At 43.3% G+C, this 25,000-nt stretch overlaps 1 protein-coding gene across 3 annotated transcripts in view; it reads left to right on the top strand.

Annotated features, from left to right (window-relative positions):
• GALNT7 (polypeptide N-acetylgalactosaminyltransferase 7) overlaps nucleotides 1-25,000 on the top strand; it is a 120,132-nt gene that overhangs the window by 75,139 nt on the left and 19,993 nt on the right. For all 3 annotated transcript variants that reach the window (XM_032634659.1, XM_032634658.1, XM_032634660.1), the window contains exons 3-5: nucleotides 18,384-18,550; nucleotides 22,704-22,834; nucleotides 23,078-23,157. In XM_032634659.1, coding sequence (XP_032490550.1) covers nucleotides 18,384-18,550; nucleotides 22,704-22,834; nucleotides 23,078-23,157 — 378 coding nt within the window. The remainder of the gene's footprint in view (nucleotides 1-18,383; nucleotides 18,551-22,703; nucleotides 22,835-23,077; nucleotides 23,158-25,000) is intronic.

The raw sequence follows: 25,000 nt of genomic DNA, 5'->3' as shown, positions 1-25,000 counted from the left end.
AGACTTGCTTTATGTTCTGAAAGCTCATCACTCCCTGCCCTTCCTCGTGTGGCTTATGCTTGAGCCTCACCAGCCTCTTCCCCGTGATGTGACACGGTTAGCAGACCACCAGTCACAGTGGATGGGAACCAGGGCCCGAGATCCCACTTCCGCGATCACCTGGCAGCTTTCACAGGGAATGGCGTGGGCACCTCAGGAACCGTGCTCGTCGTCTGTTGAATATTCCATTGACTCAGAATTCTAGCGCCAAAAGGGGCCGGAGAGGTCACTGTTCCTTCATTTCGTGGACAGGGAACCGGAAATCCAGAGCAGGCACGCCTCCAGGATGACCCAGCCACAGGAGGCGTGCTGTCTCCCCGGGCCTCTCTCCACACGTGTAGAAGGCCAGGGAGGTCTGCTCATCAGAGTCGTGTAAGCATGTTATCTGTGCTCTGTATGAAGCGTCTTGGCAGTAATAAAGTGTTCTACTTAGGAACAAAAGGGGAGTATCTTTTTATTTATTTATTTCACATCCTTACTGGAGTATAATTGCTTTACGATGGTGTGTTAGTTTCTGCTGTACAACGGAGTGAATCAACTATACACGTACATACATCCCCATATCCCCTCCCTCTTGCGTCTCCCTCCCTTCCACCCTCCCTATCCCACCCCTCTAGGTGGACACAAAGCACCGAGCTGATCTCCCTGTGCTATGCGGCTGCTTCCCACTAGCTATCCATCTTACGTTTGGTAGTGTATATATATCCATGCCACTCTCTCACTTCGTCCCAGCTTCCCCTTCCCCGCCCCGTGTCAAGTCCATTCTCTACGTCAGCGTAAAAGGGGAGTATCTTATCAATTGCAAAGTGACTCTCTTTAACTGTAGGCACTGAAAATCCTGACTCATTGTAGCAAGGGCCTCTGCTTGTATCTAAGTTGGAAGAAGCCGTTCTAGGGAGAGCAGAGGGCCAGGTGGGTGTGGTCCTCGAGTAGAGGGTCAGTGTTAAGGGATCCGGCAGACCCACCAATGTCGTGCAACCCTGTCACCTGAGTGCTGAGGAGATGCTGCAAAGGAGCTTTTCCCTAAATTGTCTGTAGACCTCCTGGATGGCACATCTCCACGGCCGAGGGGTGTCGGAGCTTGCAGCCCCCCACCCAGTGGGTTCTGCAGTGGCCCTGCCCTGGAGTGGCTGGGGCAGCGGGCTGGGCCTGAGCCCAAGGAGAAGGGGCCGCGGGTGCCTGGGAGCCCCAGGCCCACGGATGCGGAGAGGCAGGGACCTCACACAGAGCTGAGAGGGGTCAGAAGAGCCTCTTCTGGCAAATGTGGGTGATAGCACTTGGCTCATAAAATTATTTTGAGCATTAAATGTGATAAAGAACGTCAAAGGCATGTGACACAGTCGGTAACGTGAGCCCCACTTGTCGGAGGTCACCCCCGCCTGGTGTGGCAGAGACCCTACAAAAGCTCTTGCTCTGCGAGGGTCTCGCATCGCACGAGGTGTGTGTTCAGCCTTATCCTTAGGGCGCGTCACCCTCACCGTCACATGAGAGGTATATCTGTTTTCCAAGTTAACCCTGTATTTCTTCTGGCTCTAAGCTTCTTTGGAGCCTATACTGTCATCTAAGCAAGAGACCACGTTGTCCTTTAAAAGGGTAGGTTTGCCAGTGAAACAGGCTCATTTCTTTGTTCCTACCGCTGCTAAGTGCTGAAAATCTCTTTCTCTCTCTCTCTCTCTCTCTCTCTCTCTCTCTCTCTCTTCTTGATCTCTCAATCTCTTTTTCTCTTCTTTTGGCAGCTTCCTGCAGTTTTCAGGGCACATTTTTATACAAAGCATACCTGAATATCTTACAGAATGTTCCCACCTTACCATGACTTTTTATGACCCTACTGGTTAAAGTTTTCTTCTCTGGTCTAATAAATGTTTTCGAAGCATACATTTAATTTTAATGTAGAGAATGTAATTCAGCCTGTACCTCTAACACCCTGCAGGTTGTTTTGAGAGCCAGAAGCGTTTGCCCGTAAATAGAAATCCACCCCTCCCCCCACGCTTCCCCTTTGTAGTGGGCAGTCCAGACTGACAGGCTTAATAGCTGGCCGCTGACATGTAGCTTCTGTGCGTGTGCATTTTGATGGGCAGTCAGTTCTCATCATTCATGGTGGTGATGCTCATAAAGCCCCTGTGGACACAGGGTCAGGGATACAGAAGCATCACGGCCGGAGGAGACACAGGGATAGGTGCTCACACGCCTCTAGCACCTTTGCATCCCTGATCTGTGCATCACCTTGTTTTATGTGTGTTTCTATTTAAAGGCACCTTATTTAGTGTGCTGTTGCATCGTAACATTGGATCCAAGGCCAGCAGCCCTAGGACTCATGCCTGCAGGAAGCCTATCTGACACACATGCTTTCTCTATCAGGCTCAGCACAACCTCACACACATAGGAGCCCCACACAGCACTGCAGCCCAACCTCGGGGGCCACGTTAAACAGCGAAATCAGCAACCAAAAGCACAAAATAAGAAATAAGTAGACTAGGGCTTCCCTGGTGGCGCAGTGGTTGAGAATCTGCCTGCCAATGCAGGGGACGCGGGATTGCGCCCTGGTCTGGGAAGATCCCACATGCCGCAGAGCAACTGGGCCCGTGAGCCACAATTACTGAGCCTGCGCCTCTGGAGCCTGTGCTCCGCAACAAGAGAGGCCGCGACAGTGAGAGGCCCGCGCACCGCGATGAAGAGTGGCCCCTGCTCGCCGCAACTAGAGAAAGCCCTCGCACAGAAACGAAGACCCAGCACAGCCAAAAATAAATTAATTTTTTAAAGAAAGAAAGAAAGAAGGAGACTAAACAGGCGCTGTAAAGGACATGTTCACAGTACCAGAGTAAGAGCGTCATCTTGTGCCCACCTGTTCGCATTTCCCTGCCCTGCACGTGTTGTCAAATGACCACAGAAATGTCCCAGGTACTGATTCTGAGTTACAAGTACATTTTAGAGAGTAAGCAAATTAACAGACAGAACCCACGAATACTAAGGAGCCACTGTGTTTTTGTATATTTGAGTATAGAGTGCAGGTTAATCACAGAAATACTTAGTATAGAGTTAATGGACAAAGCGCCCAATATCCCATTAGAGTAAATGCAAATCTTTGTAACACTGAAAAATAGTAAATCTAATAGACCAAATATTTTTACTTGTTAATTTACACCGGAAGGAAAATCTGACAGTGGCTTTTAGAAATGTCAAGACCAAAGAGCATAGACTATTAAGATTTTCCATTCAAAGAACAGAAATAAACTGGCCTGGTTGCGATTCAGTGTACCCCACCCCCCATTCATCTTTCTTTTCTGCCTCCCACCCCTCCTTTCCGCCCCTCCCCCCATACCTCCTTTACTGTCTTCTTGCTAAAGAGGCTTAGGAAGGAGCTGGAATCATGCCAGGATGGGCTCACAGAGGCTGCTGCAGTCAGCGCAGGGGCCATGAACCAGGAGGTATGCTGCACTGTTCAGAATATTTATTAGATGTAGTGCTGAAATAGTCTCTGTTGATAAGCAGACCTAACCTGAGTTTCTCAGGTACCGGTGACCGTGTAAAAGTGGTAGTATCTTACTCTCAGGCCCCAATGCATCACTCACCCACGTGGTTAGATGCTGTATTGAGTCTGTTTAATTTCCTAGTACCTAGCCTAGACTTTTTATCAGGAACATTTATTAATTTCAAGATTTTATCTCCCCTCTTCCTCGAGAGAAGTGATTGAAATTCTTTCCAGTAGCACATGAGCAAAGACCATCCCACCTGACTCTTACTTCAGCCTTCATTTCGGAGGAGCACAACACGGTCTAATGGGCCATGGCCATGAAGTCAGCTGTCATAACGCCGGAAAAGGGATGGACAGCTTTTGAGAAGGGAAAGTTGCAGGCTTGGTGCTGGGAAGGTTTCACATACCAGCAGGATCCAATAAAACCGCAGATATCGCCCCCAGCTGATTGTGGACAAGTTATTTTTTTTTCAAATAATTTTTTAAAACATTTATTTATTTATTCACTTTGGCTACGCCGGGGCTTAGTTGCGGCATGCGGGATCTAGTTCCCCAACCAGGGATCGAACCCGGGCACCCTGCATTGGGAGTGAGGACTCTTAACCCACTGGACCACCAGGGAAGTCCCGTGGGCAAATTATTTACAAAAGTCCTGTGCAGAAAAGAGCAAGATAACGTACATGTGTGCATATTTCTAGAACCGGAAAATACAAAATGTTAATGAAATGTACTTTGAAGTATAGCCACTAGTTTTTTGTTTGTTTGTTGTTGTTTTTTTGCAGTACGCGGGCCTTTCACTGTTGTGGCCTTTCCCGTTGCAGAGCACAGGCTCCAGACGCGCAGGCTCAGCGGCCATGGCTCACGGGCCCAGCCGCTCTGCGGCATGTGGGATCTTCCCGGACCGGGGCACGAACCCGTGTCCCCTGCATCGGCAGGTGGACTCTCAACCACTGAGCCACCAGGGAAGCCCTAGCCACTAGTTTTTAACAATTCTGCAGGGGTACAGGAAAGTACTGCTATTGGCACTATGTAAGGCTATGGATCCTTTCATTGAGAAATCTTTAAAATTAAAGTGGGAATACTTAGGAGGCAAATACAGTCAAACTTGTTTCCTTTCAACTGTGACGGTAACCCTTATGGTAGTCTGTGCTCGCCAGAAGAAAGACTTAACAGACTGGCATCAGCTTCAGAAAACAAGACTTTATATAGCCACAGGGTTCAATTAAATTGCTCCTCTGAGGTCTTGAGTTTAGCAGCTTAGGGGGAAAAAATGCCCTTTTTTAAAATGACAGTGTTTTGTGAATAGAAATTGCAGGGGGAAAATGGCTTCTGCATCCTACTGTCTTAGGAAATGAGGAAGCTGCAGAAACAGCTTCCTCGCTCACGAAGGCCTTAGTATATAAGAGGTCATTGTGGGGTTCGGTGCTATGAAGCTCATCTCCGGTCAGCAGACACCAGGCAAGCACGGTGGGCACATGGCCAGGCCTGTCAGAGGGGCTCAGAGTGCGGGAACTGGGGGTGGGCGTATGTGTTAATAAACCAGTGATGTCCATTTAGGTATTGAGAGGAATTTAAAAGGCAACCCTTTTTACCCCTGAGCAACATAATTGAACATATCTCAATTGCTGCAAAATGTATACAGTTTTTAAAAACTGCTTCAGAATATTTAGGATTGATTTCTGAGACTTTGGGTGGATTTTGAAGAAGTATAATTTTTCTTCCACATGGAATACTTCACGTCTAAAATGCTGATAATTAAACATACTTATTCAGGGATGCTGGAAACACTATCCTGGCACTTTGAAGGAGCTGACTTTCCTGTTCCGATTTATAAACCTCCACGAGCTGGCAGCCGGCCCCCACATAAGATGTCTTCCCCCGCGAGCTCTCACGTCTCTGTGTGTACGTCCCGTTCCCCTCCTGGGCAGGGTGTCTGCTCTCGGGACAGCTATCCTCCTGCACCCCGTTCTGTGTCGCCCCCCTGCTCTACCAGTGTAGCAGGGTGATGGGATTCGACGGCATAATTAACCAGCTGGTATCAGGAGGGAAAAATGGCAGCAGTGAAACACAGGCACCTGCAGTCTGATTTGCAATTCTGTCCAATAGCCTACTATTGAATCAAAATGCAAATGGGTATAAATAGTAGTGTTTCTATAAAATGTGCCCCCCGCTGCTTAGAAAAGATGCAGTGGGGCAAAGCCGCCCACTGGGTGAATGCCGGGGGAAACGGGGAACTCCAGGTCTGGGAAGCCTTCGTGGGATGGTTTTAGTTAGAAAAGAGGTACCAGGATGGACCTCTTGCCCAGGGGTTAGATGCTTGTGAAGCTTTCGAAGCTACTAAGTGATGTTCTGTTCACTTGTAGTTGTCTTAAGTAGCAATTTTATTCCTAAATATTCTGAAAGAGGGAAGTATATATATTGAACAGAAAACTTAGAAGAGGAGAATAAAAATCACCTGGCAGCCAGGCAGGAGTTTTTACAAAGATGCGCCATGCAGGGAGGGCCACATTCCTTCACTGGTCCCCTGCTTGCTGTGACATTGCTGTGATGACCGAGCTACTGGCTCGGTGTTTGTGCCGCACAAGGATTATTCAGCAGGACGGATCCCCGTGGACCAGCCAGAACAAAGGATTAGTAACCCTTTCCTCGTGCCTGGTGGTGCTTCCTTGATTCTTCTCACCGTGCAACACACCCCTGGTCCCCGCTGCTCTGTCAGCTGCCACCCCACACAGATGAGATTCGTGTTGCCGTTTTCCTTTTTCCTTTCTTTTTGGGTCATCGTCTCCCTTGTGTGTGGCCCATCTGTACACCTATTAGAAACCCAGGGCCTCTGAGGAGAAAAGTTAACAAATTGATGAGTCACCTCACTTGTGATCTCACAGCTGTTCAGTCCTTGAGTTCCTTTGGCAGTGTTTAATGAGCTACAGTGTTTTCCAAAGTGGTGGTTTGAGACTTCCTGGCATCTGTCTGCCTTCTTCGGGGTGAGAATGAACATTCCCTGTCACTCACTTACCTTCACAGTAGCATCCCATCTCTGAGCATAACCCTTTTGATAACTAACTTCAGCTTACTTTTGGCTATGCATTAAGTTCCGGAAAATTACAATGAAGCAAAGATGTAAGAGAGAAGATCATTCAATTAATATAGGAAAAGAAGGATACTGCTTTAATGATTTCTAGAAACAGTATTACCCACTTCCTCTTCCACAATATTTATTAAACATCACATATGTATCCATTATACGACGTGCTAAACCGGCAACATGTCTTTTTCATACCTTTATGAAGGTAAATCGCTAAACATACTGCATATATTCTTAGAGCCCCAGAAATTGCCTGTTCTGCTAACTGTTGTACATTATGTACTCTTTTCCACATCTGTATTCAGAGTTTTGTAGTTGAGTCTTCAAAACATCATCTAGTGTATTTATATCCTCATTTTGCTGTAGGAACATTAGTATCAGTGTTTAAGACCTTCCATAAATAAATGTTCTTTGGCCTATATTGATAACTCCTTTAATACCTAACCATGCTCTGGTGGGGAAATTATTTGCTCAGTCCAGCCTAAAGTCACCATGCTGCCCTGTAAGTTTACATCTTTTTTTCCGTCATTACCAGGGTCAGAATCTGCCTTTGGAAATACGGGTCCCGCACGTGGTCAAGGTGACTTCCTTGTTGAAATCAGAGCACATGGAGAAGGCATGTAATCACTCACTGAGGGATGAAACACGGAATAGGAGATGATTCAGTAAACATTTTTTTCCACATCTTTATTGGAGTATAATTGCTTTACAATAGTGTGTTAGTTTCTGCTTTATAACAAAGTGAATCAGCTATACGTATACATATATCCCCATATCCCCTCCCTCTTGAGCCTCCCTTCCACCCTCCCTATCCCACCCCTCTAGGTGGTCACAAAGCCCTGAGCTGATCTCCCTGGGCTATGCGGCTGCTTCCCACTAGCCATCTATTTTACGTTTGGTAGTGTATATATGTCAGTGCCACTCTCTCACTTCGTCCCAGCTTCCCCTTCCCCCTCCCCGTGTCCTCAAGTCCATTCTCTATGTCTACGTCTTAATTCCTGTCCTGCCCCTTGGTTCATCAGTACTGCTTTTTTAGATTCCATGTATATGTGTTAGCATATGGTATTTGTTTTTATCTTTCTGACTTACTTCATTCTGCATGACAGATTCTAGGTCCATCCACCTCACTACAAGTACTCAGTAAACATTTTAAGGAATGTTTGCAAAGTGTGATCTTCAAATCAGTGTTGAACTTAAATTCCCAACTTGGTCTCCACGCAACTGTTACACTGACTTGTGTTTTGGTGCAGTGCCGTTGGTCTCCACTGACAGCCTCTAGGAAGACAGCCCAGGGAGGCTCATCACTGCGTTTACCATAACGAGGCCCCCTGGAAAAAACATCCCAGCTGGTCTTTGCGCCAAGAATATCGCACTCTTTCCGAACAACTGGTTTGTTTAACACAGTCCTGACCAGGTTTCCCTGCTAGAAAATTCATGCCAAATTGTGGCCCATCCATTCGAAGTATGGGGCGGGGGTGGGGTGCAAGGCCACCTTGCTGCCCAGCTCAGGGGGTGCCGCCTGAGTGTCTTCTCTGTGAAGGGTGTCCCAGGACTGTACACGCAGGACCCCTTGGCCCTCACATATGCACTTTTAAAATCTTGTTTTTGCTTCCTCTTTTTTCTTCTTGTTCTTTCTTTATCCATCTTTTCCCCCTCCTGTTTTAAAGTTTTGTAATATTGTTGTATTCTGTGTGTCTTTGTAAACTGCTTGAAGTCCTTTGTGGAATAAGGTGTAGCATAAATTAACGTCAGAAAGAGAAAAACAAATACCATATGCCAACACATATATAAGGAATCTAAAAAAAACAATGGTACTGACGAACCTAGTTGCAGGGCAGGAATAAAGAGGTAGACATAGAGAATGGACTTGAGGACATGGGGTGGAAGGGTGCAGCTGGGGAGAAGTAAGAGTAGCATCGATATATATACACTACCGAATGTAAAATAGATGGCTAGTGGGAAGCAGCTGCATAGCACAGGGAGACCAGCTTGGGGCTTTCTGACCACCTAGAGGGGTGGGATAGGGAGGGTGGGAGGGGGGCTCAAGAGGGAGGGGATCTGGGGACATGTGTATATATATGGCTGATTCACTTTGTTGTGCAACGGAAACTACCAGGGTATTGTGAAGCAATTACACTCCAATAGGAAGTTCTATTAAAAAATAAAATAAAATAAAAATAAGTTACAGATGCAAACCTGTATGGGTTCATGCCCCTAGCATCGTTTACATCCATGCCATAGCACCCAGACCCTTATTCCTGGTAGTGGTGGTTGTCTCAGCTTAGATACATTGGTGTTTAAGCTGGTGTTTCTGTAAAATCAGAATATGGCATGAAAGCGCGTGTGTGAAATGAGAGTCCAATATAGCTAGAAGCATTCAGCTTCCACTGTGAAATATTCTTTTTCTTTTCCCAGGGAGTTTTGGAGAAATGTACAAGAACATATGTCCAGTACTAGGATTCTCTGCCAGATTTTTTCCCTAAATTGTGGCTTGACATTTCAGATCATTAAGTGGACACATCTGTCCGAATTTGTTTTCCTTTTCAAAAGAAAAAAGATCATTTGAAGACAGCTACCCAGCAACAGAGTCAGCATTCTTAGTTTGCCCTGATGCAGTTGGCATTCTCAGCCCTGGAATCGGGCACAAATCACTCCACAGAGCTGAGTGCAGCCGTCTGTTCATGGCTGTATATCCCCTGGGTGTTGAGCAAAAATAAGGAATTCATTTTCCTGTTTGTTTGGGTTTTTTTTTTTTTCGGTACGCGGGCCTCTCACTGCTGTGGCCTCTCCCGTTACGGAGCACAGGCTCCGGACGCGCAGGCTCAGTGGCCGTGGCTCGCGGGCCCAGCCGCTCCGCGGCATGTGGGATCTTCCCGGACCAGGGCACGAACCCGTGTCCCCTGCATCGGCAGGTGGACTCTCAACCATTGCGCCACCAGGGAAACCCTCCTGTTTGTTTTTAAGTATATATTGGTGAGTAATTCTTGGTAAATCTGTGGTTTAGGGGAAAGAATCTTAAAGGCTTTGTTTCTAAATCTTGCTTCTGTCACCAGCTGTGACTTTGAGCAAATCATGTGGTCTAGCGGGGCCCCCGCAGGACTATTCAGGTATGATCGTGTATGTACCATACAAGCCAGTAGAACTGCATTTCTTCAGCCCGGGATGAAATGGGATCACAGTAACTAATACGAAAAATACCACTTATTTGGCTCAAACATTATCCGCTGTGCTAGAATTTTAGGTCCCTCAAATTCTTCCCAGCCAGCTCTGGAGTCAGCTGTTGAACACCCTGGGAACGAATCTTCCCTGACTCCTTCACGCAGGGGGGCTTCCTGTTGCTGCCTACCAGCCAGTGCTCCCCAAACCCTTGGCCCGAGGTCCCTGGTGCCACTCTCATCCCCACCACAGGGACAGAGTCTCCCCGTGGAGCCACTCTGGCACCTGCCATCTGTGAAGTACCCATCTTCGTGGAGAGCATGCCCTTCACACTTGCTTGGCTTGTCAGGACACTAAATAAGCCAGAGCATCGGTGGGGCGGCAGAGATGGAGCTATTCTCGAAGCCATCGTCCAAGGCTCCCGCCCCAGGGTTTTTGTACACGATCCACGGTTGCTGCAGAGGCCAACAACCGTGTAACCTTAGGAAGCCGCTGGCTGTTTGGAGCTGTGAATTCCAACTGCGCTGTGACTGTCTGATGGTCACTGACAGCTGAGCTGTCATGGGTAAGGACGGGACGGCTGTCCCCCACTACTTGTGGGGATGCCAGGAAACTGCCTACCAGAGGAGGCTAGAGGAAATGGAAATAGGACAGATACAAGCTTTTCAGAGAGCCCGGGGCCACAGGAGGCCACCAGCGATCTGGGCAGATAACGGTCCTGCTGCTTGTTCTGTGAATTACGCAAAGCAGTGGTTTTTGTAGCTTCCTGCCTTAGGAGTCAGCCTTGATGAGCTAGAGGATTTCTGGTCTAAGTCATTCTGCTCTGCTAAGAATTTCTCCTTTTTCTCCAACACATTGGTCACTTGGACATGAAATAAACCTGAGCCCCTCACCTCTCTGCCCCAGAAGATGAAGTTGAGATGCAGCTACCCGGTTGGAACCAGGGCACTTGCTTAAAAGCTTGCACACGTGGCCAGCATGTGGTTCTTAGTTTAGATTGAGCTGATTGGGAGTGTGGACCTGATGGAGATTACAGGCGTGATGAGCTAAAGCCACCCATCGTCCCTGCCTTCATACCGTTCGGGTTTCTTGCCTCCCAACTGTGGCACCATATGGAACATGCCAGAGGAAGCATGGCAGACACCGTGCTTCCTCAGTTACTGAGTTTCATCCTGAAAAGCTTTTGCATTAATCCTGTGTTCATTGATTTTGACTTTCAACCCCAATGGAGCACAAGTTAAAGATTTATTTTTCTCCTTTTCATTAATATCTAATTCATTAATGAAGAAAATATGTGGTATTCTATGATATAGTACAACATTGTGAAGAGTATTCCTAGAAAAATTTTTGAAATCAAATCAACCAATATGTATGGAATATTAACATAATATATGAAAACACTGTTCCAGCTATGAGCAGAACTTGTGGTGATGAACTGACATTTTCATCTTGGAGGAAGACTGGGTTCTGTTAGTACAGACTTAATTTTGACCCTCAAGGGAAGACTGACTGATAAGAAGGATTGATAAGAACATTGGGGAAAAATAACTAGACCATCCTAGAGTTTCTAATAATCAAGGAAAGGGATACACGCTCTTCAAGGCATAGAGGTAGAGTTTTGAGAAAATGATTAAATACAGAATAATATTTCCTGCTTCAATTTTATGTGCCCAGTCAAAAGAAAGAATATATTATCAAGAAGGGAATAGTCTACCTGGGGGTGAGAACAGGGAACCCAAAGAAGAGACGTGGTCATTGTACCCACAGCTGTCCATGGGACAGGTGGCCTGAGTCTGAATTTAGTCTGTTCAGCAATCCCTATTGCGGAAGAGCACGCATGGAGATTTCAAAGCCAGCAAGATGGGGCTTCCCTAGTGGCGCAGTGGTTGAGAGTCTGCCTGCCGATGCAGGGGACGCGGGTTCGAGCCCTGGTCTGGGAAGATCCCACGTGCCACGGAGCAACTGGGCCCGTGAGCCACAACTGCTGAGCCTGCGCGTCTGGAGCCTGTGCTCCGCAACAGGAGAGGCCGAGACTGAGAGGCCCGTGCACCGCGATGAAGAGTGGACCCCGCTCGCCGCAACTAGAGAAAGCCCTCGCACAGAAACGACCCAACACAGTCAAAAATTAAAAAAAAAAAAAAAAAAAAAAAAACCAGCAAGATGATCAGATCTCAGGCTTGCCGAGCAACCTTCCGACTGTAACCAGTTTTTCATAGTCTGCTGAATTAGATATTATTTATTGATAAAGCTTAAATACATAAAGGCTTTATATCAAACTAAAGATGTTGAAAAAACCTAGCTGGGACAGAGAAAATGGAAGGAAATTGTTAATAGGCATGTCATTTTTGGTTATGAAATCTATTTTTGACTTTTTAAGTTATAGAAAAGTCACTATGAAAATTTGTCATTCCTGTCTTCTGATACAAGCACCTGGCACCACATAGGTACCATGAAAATATTGTGTAAAAAATACTTTTAAGAAAAACTCTGCAGGATAAACAAGGTCCCACTGTATAGCACAGGGAACCATAGTCAATATCCTGTGATAAACCGTAATGGAAAAGAATATGAAAAAGAACGTGTATATATATGTATAACTGAATCACTTTGCTGTACACCTGAAACTAACACAACATTGTGATCAGCTATAAGTATGTGCGGCCAGAGAGTTCTGCAATAACTAGCACGGAGCGCGATGCCCTTGGTGCCGAGGGTCTTTAAGCTTTCTTGGAAAATGAAGTGCCAGAAAGGAGAAACTACTCAAAAGTCTGTAACAGAACTCATCCATTTCAAGGTGGCATCGTGTTTCCGTTGGCCCTCCTTCTTCTTGGAGCTTATTACAGATTTTATGCCAGTAAAGTGAGAGAAATGCTGCAGAATGGGGGTCTGACCTCAACACAGGGTGCTTCTCTCAGGACTGAGTCTTCTGGTCCAGGCTCTAAATTGTCATCGGCACTTGCTTGCGCGCTCTCCCAGCGCAAATGCCTGCCTGCAGTGCACGTATCCCTCCGGCTGCTCCCGTGCCCAGGGGCGACAGGAGGGTGGCGCCCTCGAGGTGTTGGCAGCAGTTTGGCCGGTACCCGCCATCCCTGCCACCCACTCCTGGCTCCCAGGTGTACTGACCTTGCTCACCTGCTGCACCCCAGCCTGTGGGCCCCTCCCCACGCCTGCCCCGCTGTGGGCGCTCATCTCCCCTCCGGCTCTCATGGGCATCCTCTGAGCCCGCGGGCCAGGCTCCGGCTTAAGCCGTCCACCCCGTCGCTTCCCTGCACGTCGCCTTACTCCTTACGTGGTGGCTCCTGGCAGCCCTGGTTCTTAACTCTGTTGCTGACAGCAGGTGGAAACGTCTACGCTCTCCGGCTCCATCGAGAGCCAAGGAGACTGCACAGAAGAGGTGGGAAGGGACTGCTTAGCTCCCCCTGCCCGCATACCCACAACATCATCTCTACCCCATGCTGCAGCCTCCCCGATGGGCCCCTCCCCTAAAGTTCAGAAAGGGAGGCCGGGCTTGAGCCCCTCCTTCCATCTGCTTTTATTCTGGTCTATCGACTATCTGCTCTATTTTGGTCTTCCTCCGGATTTTCCCCCTCTCCTGCTAGAAGAGCATCTGTCTCCACCTGCCATACGGACTGACTGATTCTTGACAGTACCTCAAAATAGTTGGACCGTAGGGTGGAGAGTGGACATTACGCAGAGGAGAAAACACATCTAGAGGCATTTCAAAGATACCCTTAGAGCAATTCAATAATATTTATCGAGCAACTGCTCTGTGTTAGATGGTGGTGAGCAAAGCAGATGAGGTTCCTGTCCTTAATGCGCGTACAGTCTTGAGCCTTTTGTAGGAAGGATTCCAGGCAAGGGCGGGTGTAGAGATTTATGCATAAGGATGATCATTGTCACAGCATGGAGCCAGCGGAAATGTCCATAAGGAAAAGGTCACATGAATTATGGAACAGCCAGGAGTTCCCTGGTGGCCTAGTGGTTAGGATTCTGGGCTTTCACTGCCAAGGCCCAGGTTCAGCCCCTGGTTGGGGGACTGAGATCCCGCAAGCCACGTGGTGCAGCCAAAAACATTTTTTAATTTAAAAAAATGATGGAACAGCCATACTTTGCAATGTTGTGCAATAGTTACAAAGAATTAGATAACAGAATAAAGCTATACATACATGAAAGAAGAATCTATACATACTTATCAATATACATATCTACAGACATACATTTAATATGTCTGCATGAGCATAAAATGTCTAAACACAACAACTAGTGACAATGATTTCCTCTAGGAGGTGAGATTTGTTGGGGAGAGGGAAGGGGGCAGCTTTTACCTTTACTTTATATACTTCTATATTGTTTGGATTTTGTACAACAAAGTGTGTATTGCTTTTGTAATTTTTTTCAATTTAAAAAAATTTTTTATACAAATTTTAAAGGTAACTTCATTTGTGGTAATTACAAAATATTGGCTATATTCCCCATGTTGTACAATACATCCTTGAGCCTATTTATCTTATACCCAACAATTTGTACCTCCCTGCCCCCAATATTGCCCCTCACCCGCACTGGTACCCACTAGTTTGTTCTCTATGAGTGTTCTTCTTTTTGTTATATACACATAGTTTGTTGTATTTTGTGGATTCCACATGTAAGTCATATCATATGGTATTTGTCTTTCTCTGACTTATTTCACTTAGCATAATGCTTTCCAAGTCCATCCATGTTGCTGCAAATGGCAAAATTTCATTCTTTTTTATGGCTCAGTAGTATTCCATTGTATGTATGTATGTGTCTGGTGTGTGTGTGTGTGTGTGTGTGTGTGTGTGTATATATACACACTGCTTCTTCTTTAATCATTCACCTGTTGATGGACACTTAGGTTTCTTCCATATGTTGGCAATTGTAAGTAATGCTGCTATGAACTTAGGGGTGCACGTATCTTTTCAAATTAGTGTTTTTGGTTTTTTCAGATATATACCCAGGAGTGGAATTGCTGGGTTGTATGGTAGTTCTATTTTCAGTTTTTTGAGAAATCTCCATACAGTTTTCCGCAGTGGCTGCACCAATTTACATTCCCACCGACAGGGTACAGGGGTTTCCTTTTGTCCACATCCTCGCCAACATTTGTTATTTATGTTCTTTTTGATGATAGCCATCCTGACAGGTGTGAGGTGACATCTCATCATGGTTTTGATTTGCATTTTCCTCATGATTAGTGATGTTGAGCATCTTTTCATGTGCCTGTTGGCCATCTGCATTTCCTCTTTGGAAGAATGTCTCTATTCAGTTCTTCTGCCCATTTTTTAATTGGGTTGTTTGTTTTTCTTGATGTTGAGTTATATGAACTGTTTATATATGTTGGATATTCACCCCTTATCAGTCATATCATTTGCAAATATTTTCTCTCGTTCAGTAGGTTGTCTTTTCATTTTGTCAATGGTTTCCTTTGCTGTGCAAAAGCTTTTAAGTTTAATTAGGTCTCATTTGTTTATTTTTGCTTTTATTTCCCTTACTTTAAGAGATGGACTCGAAAAAAAATATTGCTTTTGTTTGGTAATTTTTAAGACAAAGAAAACAGGAAAAATATATACCAAGAGTTGTAGTTACTGGCACTACATTTACATATTTGGAGTAGTAGTTTACATATTTGGAGTTATTTCCAAACCGTACAGAGGTGAGGGAAGATGGAGAAATTGGGAACACACTCTCTTCCAGCTCTTGTCCCCTTGTCCTGTAGGAATGCAAGGTAGCACGTCCAGACCTTCCGATGGATGGTCTGCCCAAGCAGTCCCTGGGACAGGAAGGTGTCTGCTGTGGGCCCCCTCTCGTCTTCACTTTCCCCCTTCCTCCCCTCCTTCATTCCCTCTGTTTCCAACAGTCCTCATCTGGCTCATTTCCCCAAGCTGTCATCTTTTGCCTTAGAAATCAGCAAGTTCCAAATCTCCTTCCATGACTTAAATATCTTCACCAATTCTGGTGTCTGTTGTAAACCAAAATCTGTGTCTTTCCCATCCAGTTCTGCTTCTTTAGGCCCAGTGGTTAGACTCAGGGAAGAAAATTATTGCCTGAATCTCCATCACAGCGTTTGCTTGTTTTTGCAGTTTTGGGGAGGGAGATCATTTGTCCCTACTCTTCCAAAATTAGACATACCTGCCCAGGTTAGTTTCTCTCCAGAAACACTCATCACATCTTCTTTCAAAATCTGCATCCCTCCACTACTGTATTTTTTAACTTGGTACTCTGAAAGAACACGTGGCCCCTCCCAACCTTGAAAAGCCCTCTTTGTTGCCGAAGGCTACCATGCCCCCACCCCCTTCCCCATTCCTGGGGTATCTCCAGGCCACAAAGGGCAGGGAAGAGGGGGAGGGGAGAGAGCTCCCATCACATAATAATAAGCTCGATGTGTGCCTTGTATTGACATTATATTCAATGTCAGTATCAGTTCTTAGACCTTAGATCAATTCTTAGCCATTCATAGAGAGGTATAGCTAGTGTTTTTTCTTTTTCTTTCATTTTACTTTTAACAAGATTTCTTATAAACCCAGGATAGCCTAGGTTTATGTCCTGGCTTCATTACTCTCTAGCTGAGTGATCTTAGGCAGTCATTTATCCCTGACCTCAGTCCCCTCATCTGTAAAATGGGGACATTAATAGTACTAACCTCATTGTGATGTTGGGAGGTTAGATAAGTTAATAAAAGTAAAGCACAGAGAATAGTGCCTGACACATAATAAGTATGCTGGTATTTGTAATTATACTGCAAATGCCCTTTTGTAACTTTTCCTCTTCAGTTTTTTTCATATTTTAATTCTACCTTCCAAAGATTTAGATCTTCCGTCTATTCATTTTTTATCTGAATCACATGCACACAATTCATTGTGTGCTATTATCTTTTCCTCCTCACTTCTTTGGTGTCAGTACTTTTTAAATCATCCTTCTCGTCTCACTCTCACCTCATGGCTCCAGGACGCCTTCCTGCCCACCTGTCTTGAGGTTGAATGAGGGCCACCTGTCAAAGCACCATGGTTTCCCCACTGTCACACGCAGAGGAAGTGCAGACATTTGCTCCGTGTCTCACGGTGGGCTTCATAAGGGCAGAGACTGTGTCTGCTCCTTGATGCTGAGCTAGTGCCTAGCTCAGAACGTAGCGGGTACTTACTACTCCTTTAACAAGAAAATGCAGATGTAAGAAATAAGATTTAATGGATTCCAGACTCAGTCTGTATTTCTATAAAAGCAACCTCTAAGAACACAGACAATTGAGAACTACGTTGAAATGGAAATAAATACCCAGAGAAAACATTGTTTGCATCTCTGTTGGGCCAGGTCCTGTTTTAGATAATGGTGGTATAGGTTATCAAGCTGATAATGTTACTTGCTGCTTTAATGGTTTTAAATTTAATCTTGGGAACAAGCTTTTTACTCCTCCATGAAAAGCTTTGGGATTAAAAAAAAAAAATCTTTCCTTTCCACTTACCAAGGAGAAGGTAATAGGCACCAGATGCTAGTTCGAAAGCTAACTCCTGCAGAAAGAACACGGGTCTCAGATTGTTCTCATTCGTCTGTCGTGTTCTTACCGTCTTGTTCTTCTCCCATCACCAAACAGAAAAAAGTGGGTGTGTGTGTGTACATACACACATATATGTGTATACACATATGCTTGTATATGTATAATATACACACAACTGTACCTCGTTATCCACCAGGAGATAGGTTCCAGGACCCCTTCGGATACCAAAATCTATCCGTGGATACTCAAGTCCCTTATATAAAATGGCATGGTATTTGCATATAACCTATACACACCACCCTCCTGTATACTTTCAATCGATTATTTATAATACCTAATACAAGGTAGGCACTATGTAAATAGTCGCCATGGAAAATTCAAATTTTACTTTTTGGAACTTTCTGGAATTTTTTCCCAATATTTTTGATCCACAGTTGGTTGAATCTTAAGATGCAGAACCAGCAGATATGGAGGGCCGACCGTGTGGGGGGGGGCAGGGGGGTTCTTTCCAACTAGAAAAAGGTTTCTGGCAACTTTATCCCTGCTACAGTTATTTGAAGTAATTTTGCGTAAAACACTTAAAGACCCTTCTTTAGTCAATCTAATAACTCTAAACACTATTAGAACTTTGTTTATTCATCCAACAGTTAATTTTGGAATGTCTCTCGTATGCTGCACTTCAGCCCATTTCATGTTTATCTGAATGTTTTAGCCATATTAGAACAGGACAGCTTTCAAACACAGTTATACAGTGGTTTATTCACGGCAAGAGAAATAAATCCCTTGCACCAGAAGCTCAAGTTTTAAAGTAGAAAATAAACTGAGGTTGAAGTCATGGAAAACAAACCTTAATACCATCCCCAGCTGAGAAGCATAAATTCACAAATTAGTTCTCTTTGTCGCAATAAGTGCTGGTTGGTGAAGAAGTAGCTTGAATATGAGTAACTTCATCTCATACCAGCTTCCCTCTTCTACCTTGGGTTTCTGTTAAAATATAAGATGTATTTCATTCACTTACCTTAGTTAAGTCCATAATATTTAATCCAATCAGAAGACGTAGTCATAGTAAGTTTGGAACCAAACATTGCAGATTACCTCTGAATAAATATGATGAAATGTTCCTTTTGTAGATGCAAGTATTGGCATTATGATGAAAACCTGCTCACGGCCAGCATTGTCATCGTCTTCCATAACGAAGGGTGGTCCACCCTCATGAGAACAGTTCACAGCGTAATTAAAAGGACTCCAAGGAAATACTTAGCAGAAATCGTGTTAATTGACGATTTCAGTAACAAAGGTAATGGCTATGGAATCGGCATTTTTCTATAAAATAATTATAAGCAATTGCAAAAAGGTGATCTCAAAATAGTCTTCAGAAATTAATAATTAGCATCTATTATCAACAAGTTGGCGCTATGCTAAGCATTGTATGTGAATTATTTTGTTTAGTTCTGACAGTAAGCCTTGTGATACATTGTTCATCTTCATTTTGCACTTGAGGCTCAGAGATGTTAAGTAACTTGCCAGCAGTGACAGAGATAGTAATTAACAGCTGCATCCAAATCTATAGGCTCATAAGTCTGTGTATTTAACTACGGTCTTATACTATACCAATTCTTTGGGCATTGGGTTTTATAAAAATTTAATCGTAGAGGTAATTTATTGAATGACTGAAAAAATGCAATGGCATGTATATTGCGATGCCATCCAAAGCTCCGTCCAAATCTATATACTGAAACCTATATACCTGTTTAATAGCTTGTATTTTGCATTTCAGTGTATTTTGAATTTGACCAGAAACCATGGACTATTTTCATTTATAAAAGAAAGTACCTACTAAAGCTTATTTTGTTCTAGATTTGATTTAAGATAATTGAATAGAAGGAAAGTGTGTTTTATTTTTTTTACTCTCTTTATGGAGCAAGCTCTAACACATTTAGGGAGACATCGGTTAGTTTTGGTTCAACTTGATTAGAGAGAGATGGAGCAGTGATTTTCCAGATAAGTGGGGTTTTTTAAGTTAAAAGTTTTTTCTTCAAATAGATCCATTATTGTAAGCTGAATATATCTTCTTAATGATGTAAATATCAAAAGATAGATAATGCTATAGCTCAGACCCCAAAGCAGCATGTAATTATGCTGCTAAAACCCAAGTCTGAGCAGTTATTTATTCTTCTTTGCTTGTCATAAAACTGAGTTGAAACCTTTGAAAACTTTGAAAACCTTTGAAAACTTTGAAAACCAAAGAGCACAGACAAGTCAATGACAACAGGATATCTGCATTTTGGCAAATGAGTTTTGCAGAGAGGTTTTGTGTATAAGTAGTGATACCACTGGATATAATGTTAGAAAAGAAGTCAGAACATAGGCAGCATGAAAATACCATTCAAAATGGCTTTACAAAAGCTTCCTCCAAAACTTAATTTAGAACTCTTGCAGTCTGGATAAACCTCTGCTGTTTTTGCAAGGACACAAGCAGAATCTTGATCTTGTATACATATATTAGCATGGAGAGAAACAGAAATATAACCTACCACTTTCTTCAACTAATCATTTTTAATTACAGCAGGGAATGTATAACTTTAAATTTTCAGTCATCAAATGCCTTTAGCTTAGACATCTTGGTTGCAATTTTCTACAACGGGATCATTTTCATTAAGAATACTATCCCTGTCTCAAATAAATATTTGAAAATATGTTTTTAAGTGATATTGTTGGTGCCAACAATGTTTTAGATTTAGCAAAACTTAAGCCTACAAAAACAGCTTGGAGAAATCCCATGTCTATGATTGTACTGATTTTAAGAACCACTATGTTATTAATACAAGTTAGAAAGCTCAGAATAGTCTTTAAAAAAAAAAAAAAAAAGTGAAGATACACCAAAAGGTGTTTCCCATTCTAAAATCTTGCTTTCTTGCTTGGCCCAAGGAAAGAACAAAATTGGGGGCTTAAGTGTTTTGTCCAGTTTACTTTAATTTTTTTGTGATCAGTGCTTCTGTTGTTACAAATCTCTAACAGCCTCTTGTAACACATTTTAAAAGCAATTACATATAGGGTCTCCTTAGCTTAACAGCTTGGGGAGGGTCATTGATTGGGGCTACTCTTGGACAGAAGTACAGAAGGTCTTTAATTACTCTCCCCAATTTCAAAACACCCTTGAACATCTGTCAGTCCTATCCTCAGTAAAACTATACAGCATTTGGTAAATCTGACTTAGGTGAAAACTTGGATTGTTTTCTTTCCCCAATATATTCAGTAATTAAAACTCTGAGTTATAATTTTTCTTTTAAAGACAAAACACTTAACTAATTTTTATACAACCTCACAAAAGAGCTGGCTGCTCAGAACCCTCGGGTTTCTGGAAGTGACAATGTCCTCAAAACGTAAGGGTCTGGGGCCTTTGAACAGAGAACACTCCTCTCCACCTGTGCACTGGGCAAAGGGCTACACGGACCACGTGTCCTCCTCGCAGCACTCAGGGAAGGAAGCTGCGGGAGCACTTCCGCTCACAAGTGCACATCATTTCCGCCTGCTTCTCATTGGCCACAGCGAGTCAGGTGGCCCAGCGTGCAGTCCGGGCTGGGGCTGGGGAGGATTGATCATCACCCAGAAGGGGTCGTGCTCCTTCGGGGCACTGATCTGTCCGCTGTAGTGAGACCCAAGCGCAGCCAAAGTCACCTTAACTAGAATCTAAATTTAAAGAGCACACCAATCAACTCGTTTCTGGCCGTAACAATTTATTTTAGATATATTTAGATCACATATCCAAAAAAGTACCTAATGCAAGTCAGAAGTGGCTTTAGAAAAAAAAAAACACTTAGGACTGTACAGAACTAAAAAAAAAATAGGAAGGTAAGAGCTTTTTTAAAAAAAAACAGCAACAACAAAAACTTATACTGAAAGGAAAATTACCAGCACTTTCTGGGGAAACATTGTAATTCAGCATGAGAATTTTATTTATAATTCTCATTAAAACTGGACACCAAAGTAGAGAATGGAAAATTTTTTCTTCTCAATTTTGAATACCCATGTGTGAGTATCTTGCTAATTATAAGCTCCTTAAAAACGAATAAAGTATTAAATGTACAGCCTGATTTGCCCATTTAACCACGGGCTCATCACTAAATACAGCTGTTTTGGGGGTTGTTTTTGTATTCATGGGCCAAAATTTTGAACAACTTAAAAATAATTTTTGTGTCTTCAGGAAACATCTTTAAGGATCCAGGAATTAGTTGTGGCTGTGATGAGTCAGTTTCATTGGCTCATAGTAATACAAACAAAAACTGTTCTCTTGCAACTAGGAAGCCAAGATGGAAAGTTTGGCAAATGTATCTTGTTTTTATAACACAAAAATTTCTCTACCAAACTGCAAACATATATGTGTGTGTGTGTATGTGTGTGTGTTCATAAAATACACGCATATGTGTGGAAATGATATATGTATTTATTATATAAATATGTAAAGATTTATTTATAAATATATACATACACACACATATATATACAGACACTTGATGCTTAAACTACAGAGAAAATGGGATCTTTTATTGTTACTTGCCAGCTGGATGGGAACTATATTCGTCACCACACCAAGACTACTCCCTTCAACACTGATTGTAGTAGAAAGATGGCTCAGAAACAAACATTAACTTATACCCTGTGTGGATCCCGAAGGCCATGTCATGTTATTTATAGGCAGTACATCTTCAGAAATCCTGAACCACTGCTTCTTCCAAAAGCAAAAAAACTATTGTGCCTGAAAGCTTCTAGCTATGATATTAACATGTGATTTTTTCCAGTTTTCATGTCAGTTGGCATAGTCATCATTTATTTAACGTTTAGCGAGAGGTTTGATAATTCTCAGGCTAGCTAGTTCTCCGTAGGTATATTAAACTCAAAATTTAACTCGAGTAATACACTTCACCTTACCTCCCTATACATTTAACATTCAGTATGGTCTGTGTAAAATTACTGAGTACTCAAAGGTCCTGTTTGCCTATCCTCATTTCTTGAGAAAACTAGTAGTTTAAGTGGGGACTTCCCTGGTGGCGCAGTGGTTAAGAATCCGCCTGCCAATGCAGGGGACATGGGTTCAAGCCCTGGTCCAGGAAGATCCCACATGCCGCAGAGCAACTAAGCCCATGTGCCACAACTACTGAGCCTGTGTTCCAGAGCCCACGAACCACAACTGCTGAGCCTGTGCACCGCAACTACTGAAGCCCTCGCGCCTATAGCCCATGCTCCGCAACAAGAGAAGCCACCGCAATGAGAAGCCCGCGCACCACAATGAAGAGTAGCCCCCGCTCAACACAACTAGAGAAAGCCCGCGCACATCAATGAAGACCCAACACAGCCAAAAATAAATTAATTAGTTAATTTTAAAAAATAGCTTAAGTGGTTTATTAGCCATAACTATAATTTATAATGTTGACTGAATTTTTTATTCATAGAGCACTTAAAAGAAAAACTGGATGACTATATTAAGCTGTGGAATGGCCTAGTCAAGGTATTTCGAAATGAGAGAAGAGAAGGTTTAATTCAGGCACGAAGTATCGGTGCCCAGAAGGCTAAACTTGGACAGGTAGGACACATTTGATATCTATTATGTCAACATTTTGGATTCGGTAACTAAAAGATCATCTACATTTTTAAGTACCCATTTAATTTTTAATTTTTTAAAATTGAAAATGCTACCTTAAATACATAACTTATATATCAAAATTGACTCTAATGCCAGTTTATATTAGTATCTAATTTTAAATAGGTGATATACGTCATGCTGTATATGAGTTTTCTTTCACCCTGCCTCTTTTTTTTTTTCCAGGTTTTGATATACCTCGATGCCCACTGCGAGGTGGCGGTTAACTGGTATGCACCACTCGTAGCTCCCATATCAAAGGACAGGTAACATTGCCTTGCTTCTTTTCTTTCCTGGTTGAAAAGTAAACCTCATCCTAGGACAAATAATGTTCCCATTCTTCTGATTCCAGTTCCATTCAGTGCATCAAGTTGTACGTTGAGTTTTCTTTTTTAGCTAGTTGTTACCCTGGGTGGATCTAGGTGGCTACTTGGGGTTGATTCACATGCGGGCAGTTAGACGTTTGGGATAAGCCTGGGGCATCTCACTCAGAATCATCTTCCTCTGGGTACAAAAGCTTTGCTCTAAGAGCAATATTAATTGTTCCCACACACTGTGGTAACATTCTAAAGGCTTGAAGGAGCATGCTTTGGAATTCTGCCTATGGGTGGTTTTATGCCCTTTGAAGTGATTATTTTACACAGTAAGGGCCAGCTCTTACCTGTGGCAAGGCCTTGGGTTCCCATAGGACCTTTCACGTTTAGAAGTAGACAGCTATCCTGTGGAAATGTGGTAATCACCAATTTACAGAAGGTCTGAAACAGTAGATGGGCAGCAGCAGTTTTCGAGTTCCCAAAGCCTTCCTTGCTTTTAGTCCAGAATCCTGACTATTTCAGAATCTAGAAGAAATAAGACATGTCCCTGTGGCAATGGCCTGAGACAGAGGAAGAACTTTTGGAGGATTTTATCATCAGAGCATCTATCAGACACGATTTTCACGTGCTGTCTGATTTAATCCTCACAGCAGCCCTGCAAGATAGATATTACTACCTCCTTTGTACTAAAGAGGATGCTGAGGCTAAGAGAAATTAATTAGTTTGCCCCAGACCAGACAGCTTATAAACTACCCAACTGAGATCTCTCTGGGACACCTTCCACCACATACTTAGAAATCCGAGAATCATAAGGAGAGATAACCAGCCTTCACCTCTCCTGGTGAAAGCTGGCTGTCCTCGGGGTGGTGAGGGGAGGCCATACCACAGGGACCCTCCACTCGCCCATGGGAGTCCAGTGTCTGGAGGGAATAAAGTACCTTTCCCCTGTATCGAAATTCTAAGCCCCATTAATTTTCCCCTTCTCATTGGTTTCTAAACATCTAAAAAGCACCATAAGGTGGCTGTCAAAAACTATAATCTCCATTTTAAGATATGCATTTTAAAATTCTTTCTGATAAAATGAACGTTGGAACAAGCAGGATACCGATTATCTTTGTAGAGCTGGCTCTACACCTGATTGGTCATATAGTTCTAGCATTTTCATGAAGCCCACATAAAAGGTATAATATTTTTTTGCTCCAAATTCTCAGGCCACTATTTATGTTCTTCAGCAGGTTTTGAGGGATTTTTTTTCCTTGTTTTTTTAAAAAGCAGGAATACAATACAGTACTTTTTTTTTTTTTTTTGCAATAAAAGAAAAGTTGTCTTTTCCCAATAAAAGAAGTAGGAAAAGAAGATCAAGTAAATGTACAAAAACAGATTTTCACAGTCACTGCTTCCAAAGAAGTAGGAAGCAGCAAGGAGTTGGGAGGACTGCTGAACGTGTCACAGGTATTATCTTTCTACACACACACTCATGTTTAATGGAGGGGTAAGGAGGGAAAATAACAGGCAGGGAAATCTGGTAAATAATGGGAAGTTACCAAGAGGGTGTTGCCTGTAGGACCACAGTGAAAATGAGGAAATCCTATTTAAGTTCAAGTTCATGGCTCTTCGTCCGTGACATGTGTCTGTGAGCCCAGGGACATCTCCTCTCTCCTTCCCTTAAGAAAACAGCCTCCTTGACTTTTCAAAGCATTCATTCACTTCCCATTAGATATGAAAATCCCCTAGTCGGGGAGAAAAAAAAGCAAACCCACAGTAACAAGAGATAATCTAGTTAGGCATGCTCAAC

Source organism: Phocoena sinus, chromosome 6, assembly GCF_008692025.1.
Source record: "Phocoena sinus isolate mPhoSin1 chromosome 6, mPhoSin1.pri, whole genome shotgun sequence".
Taxonomy (NCBI): domain Eukaryota; kingdom Metazoa; phylum Chordata; class Mammalia; order Artiodactyla; family Phocoenidae; genus Phocoena; species Phocoena sinus.
This window is presented reverse-complemented; position numbering and strand designations above follow the sequence as displayed.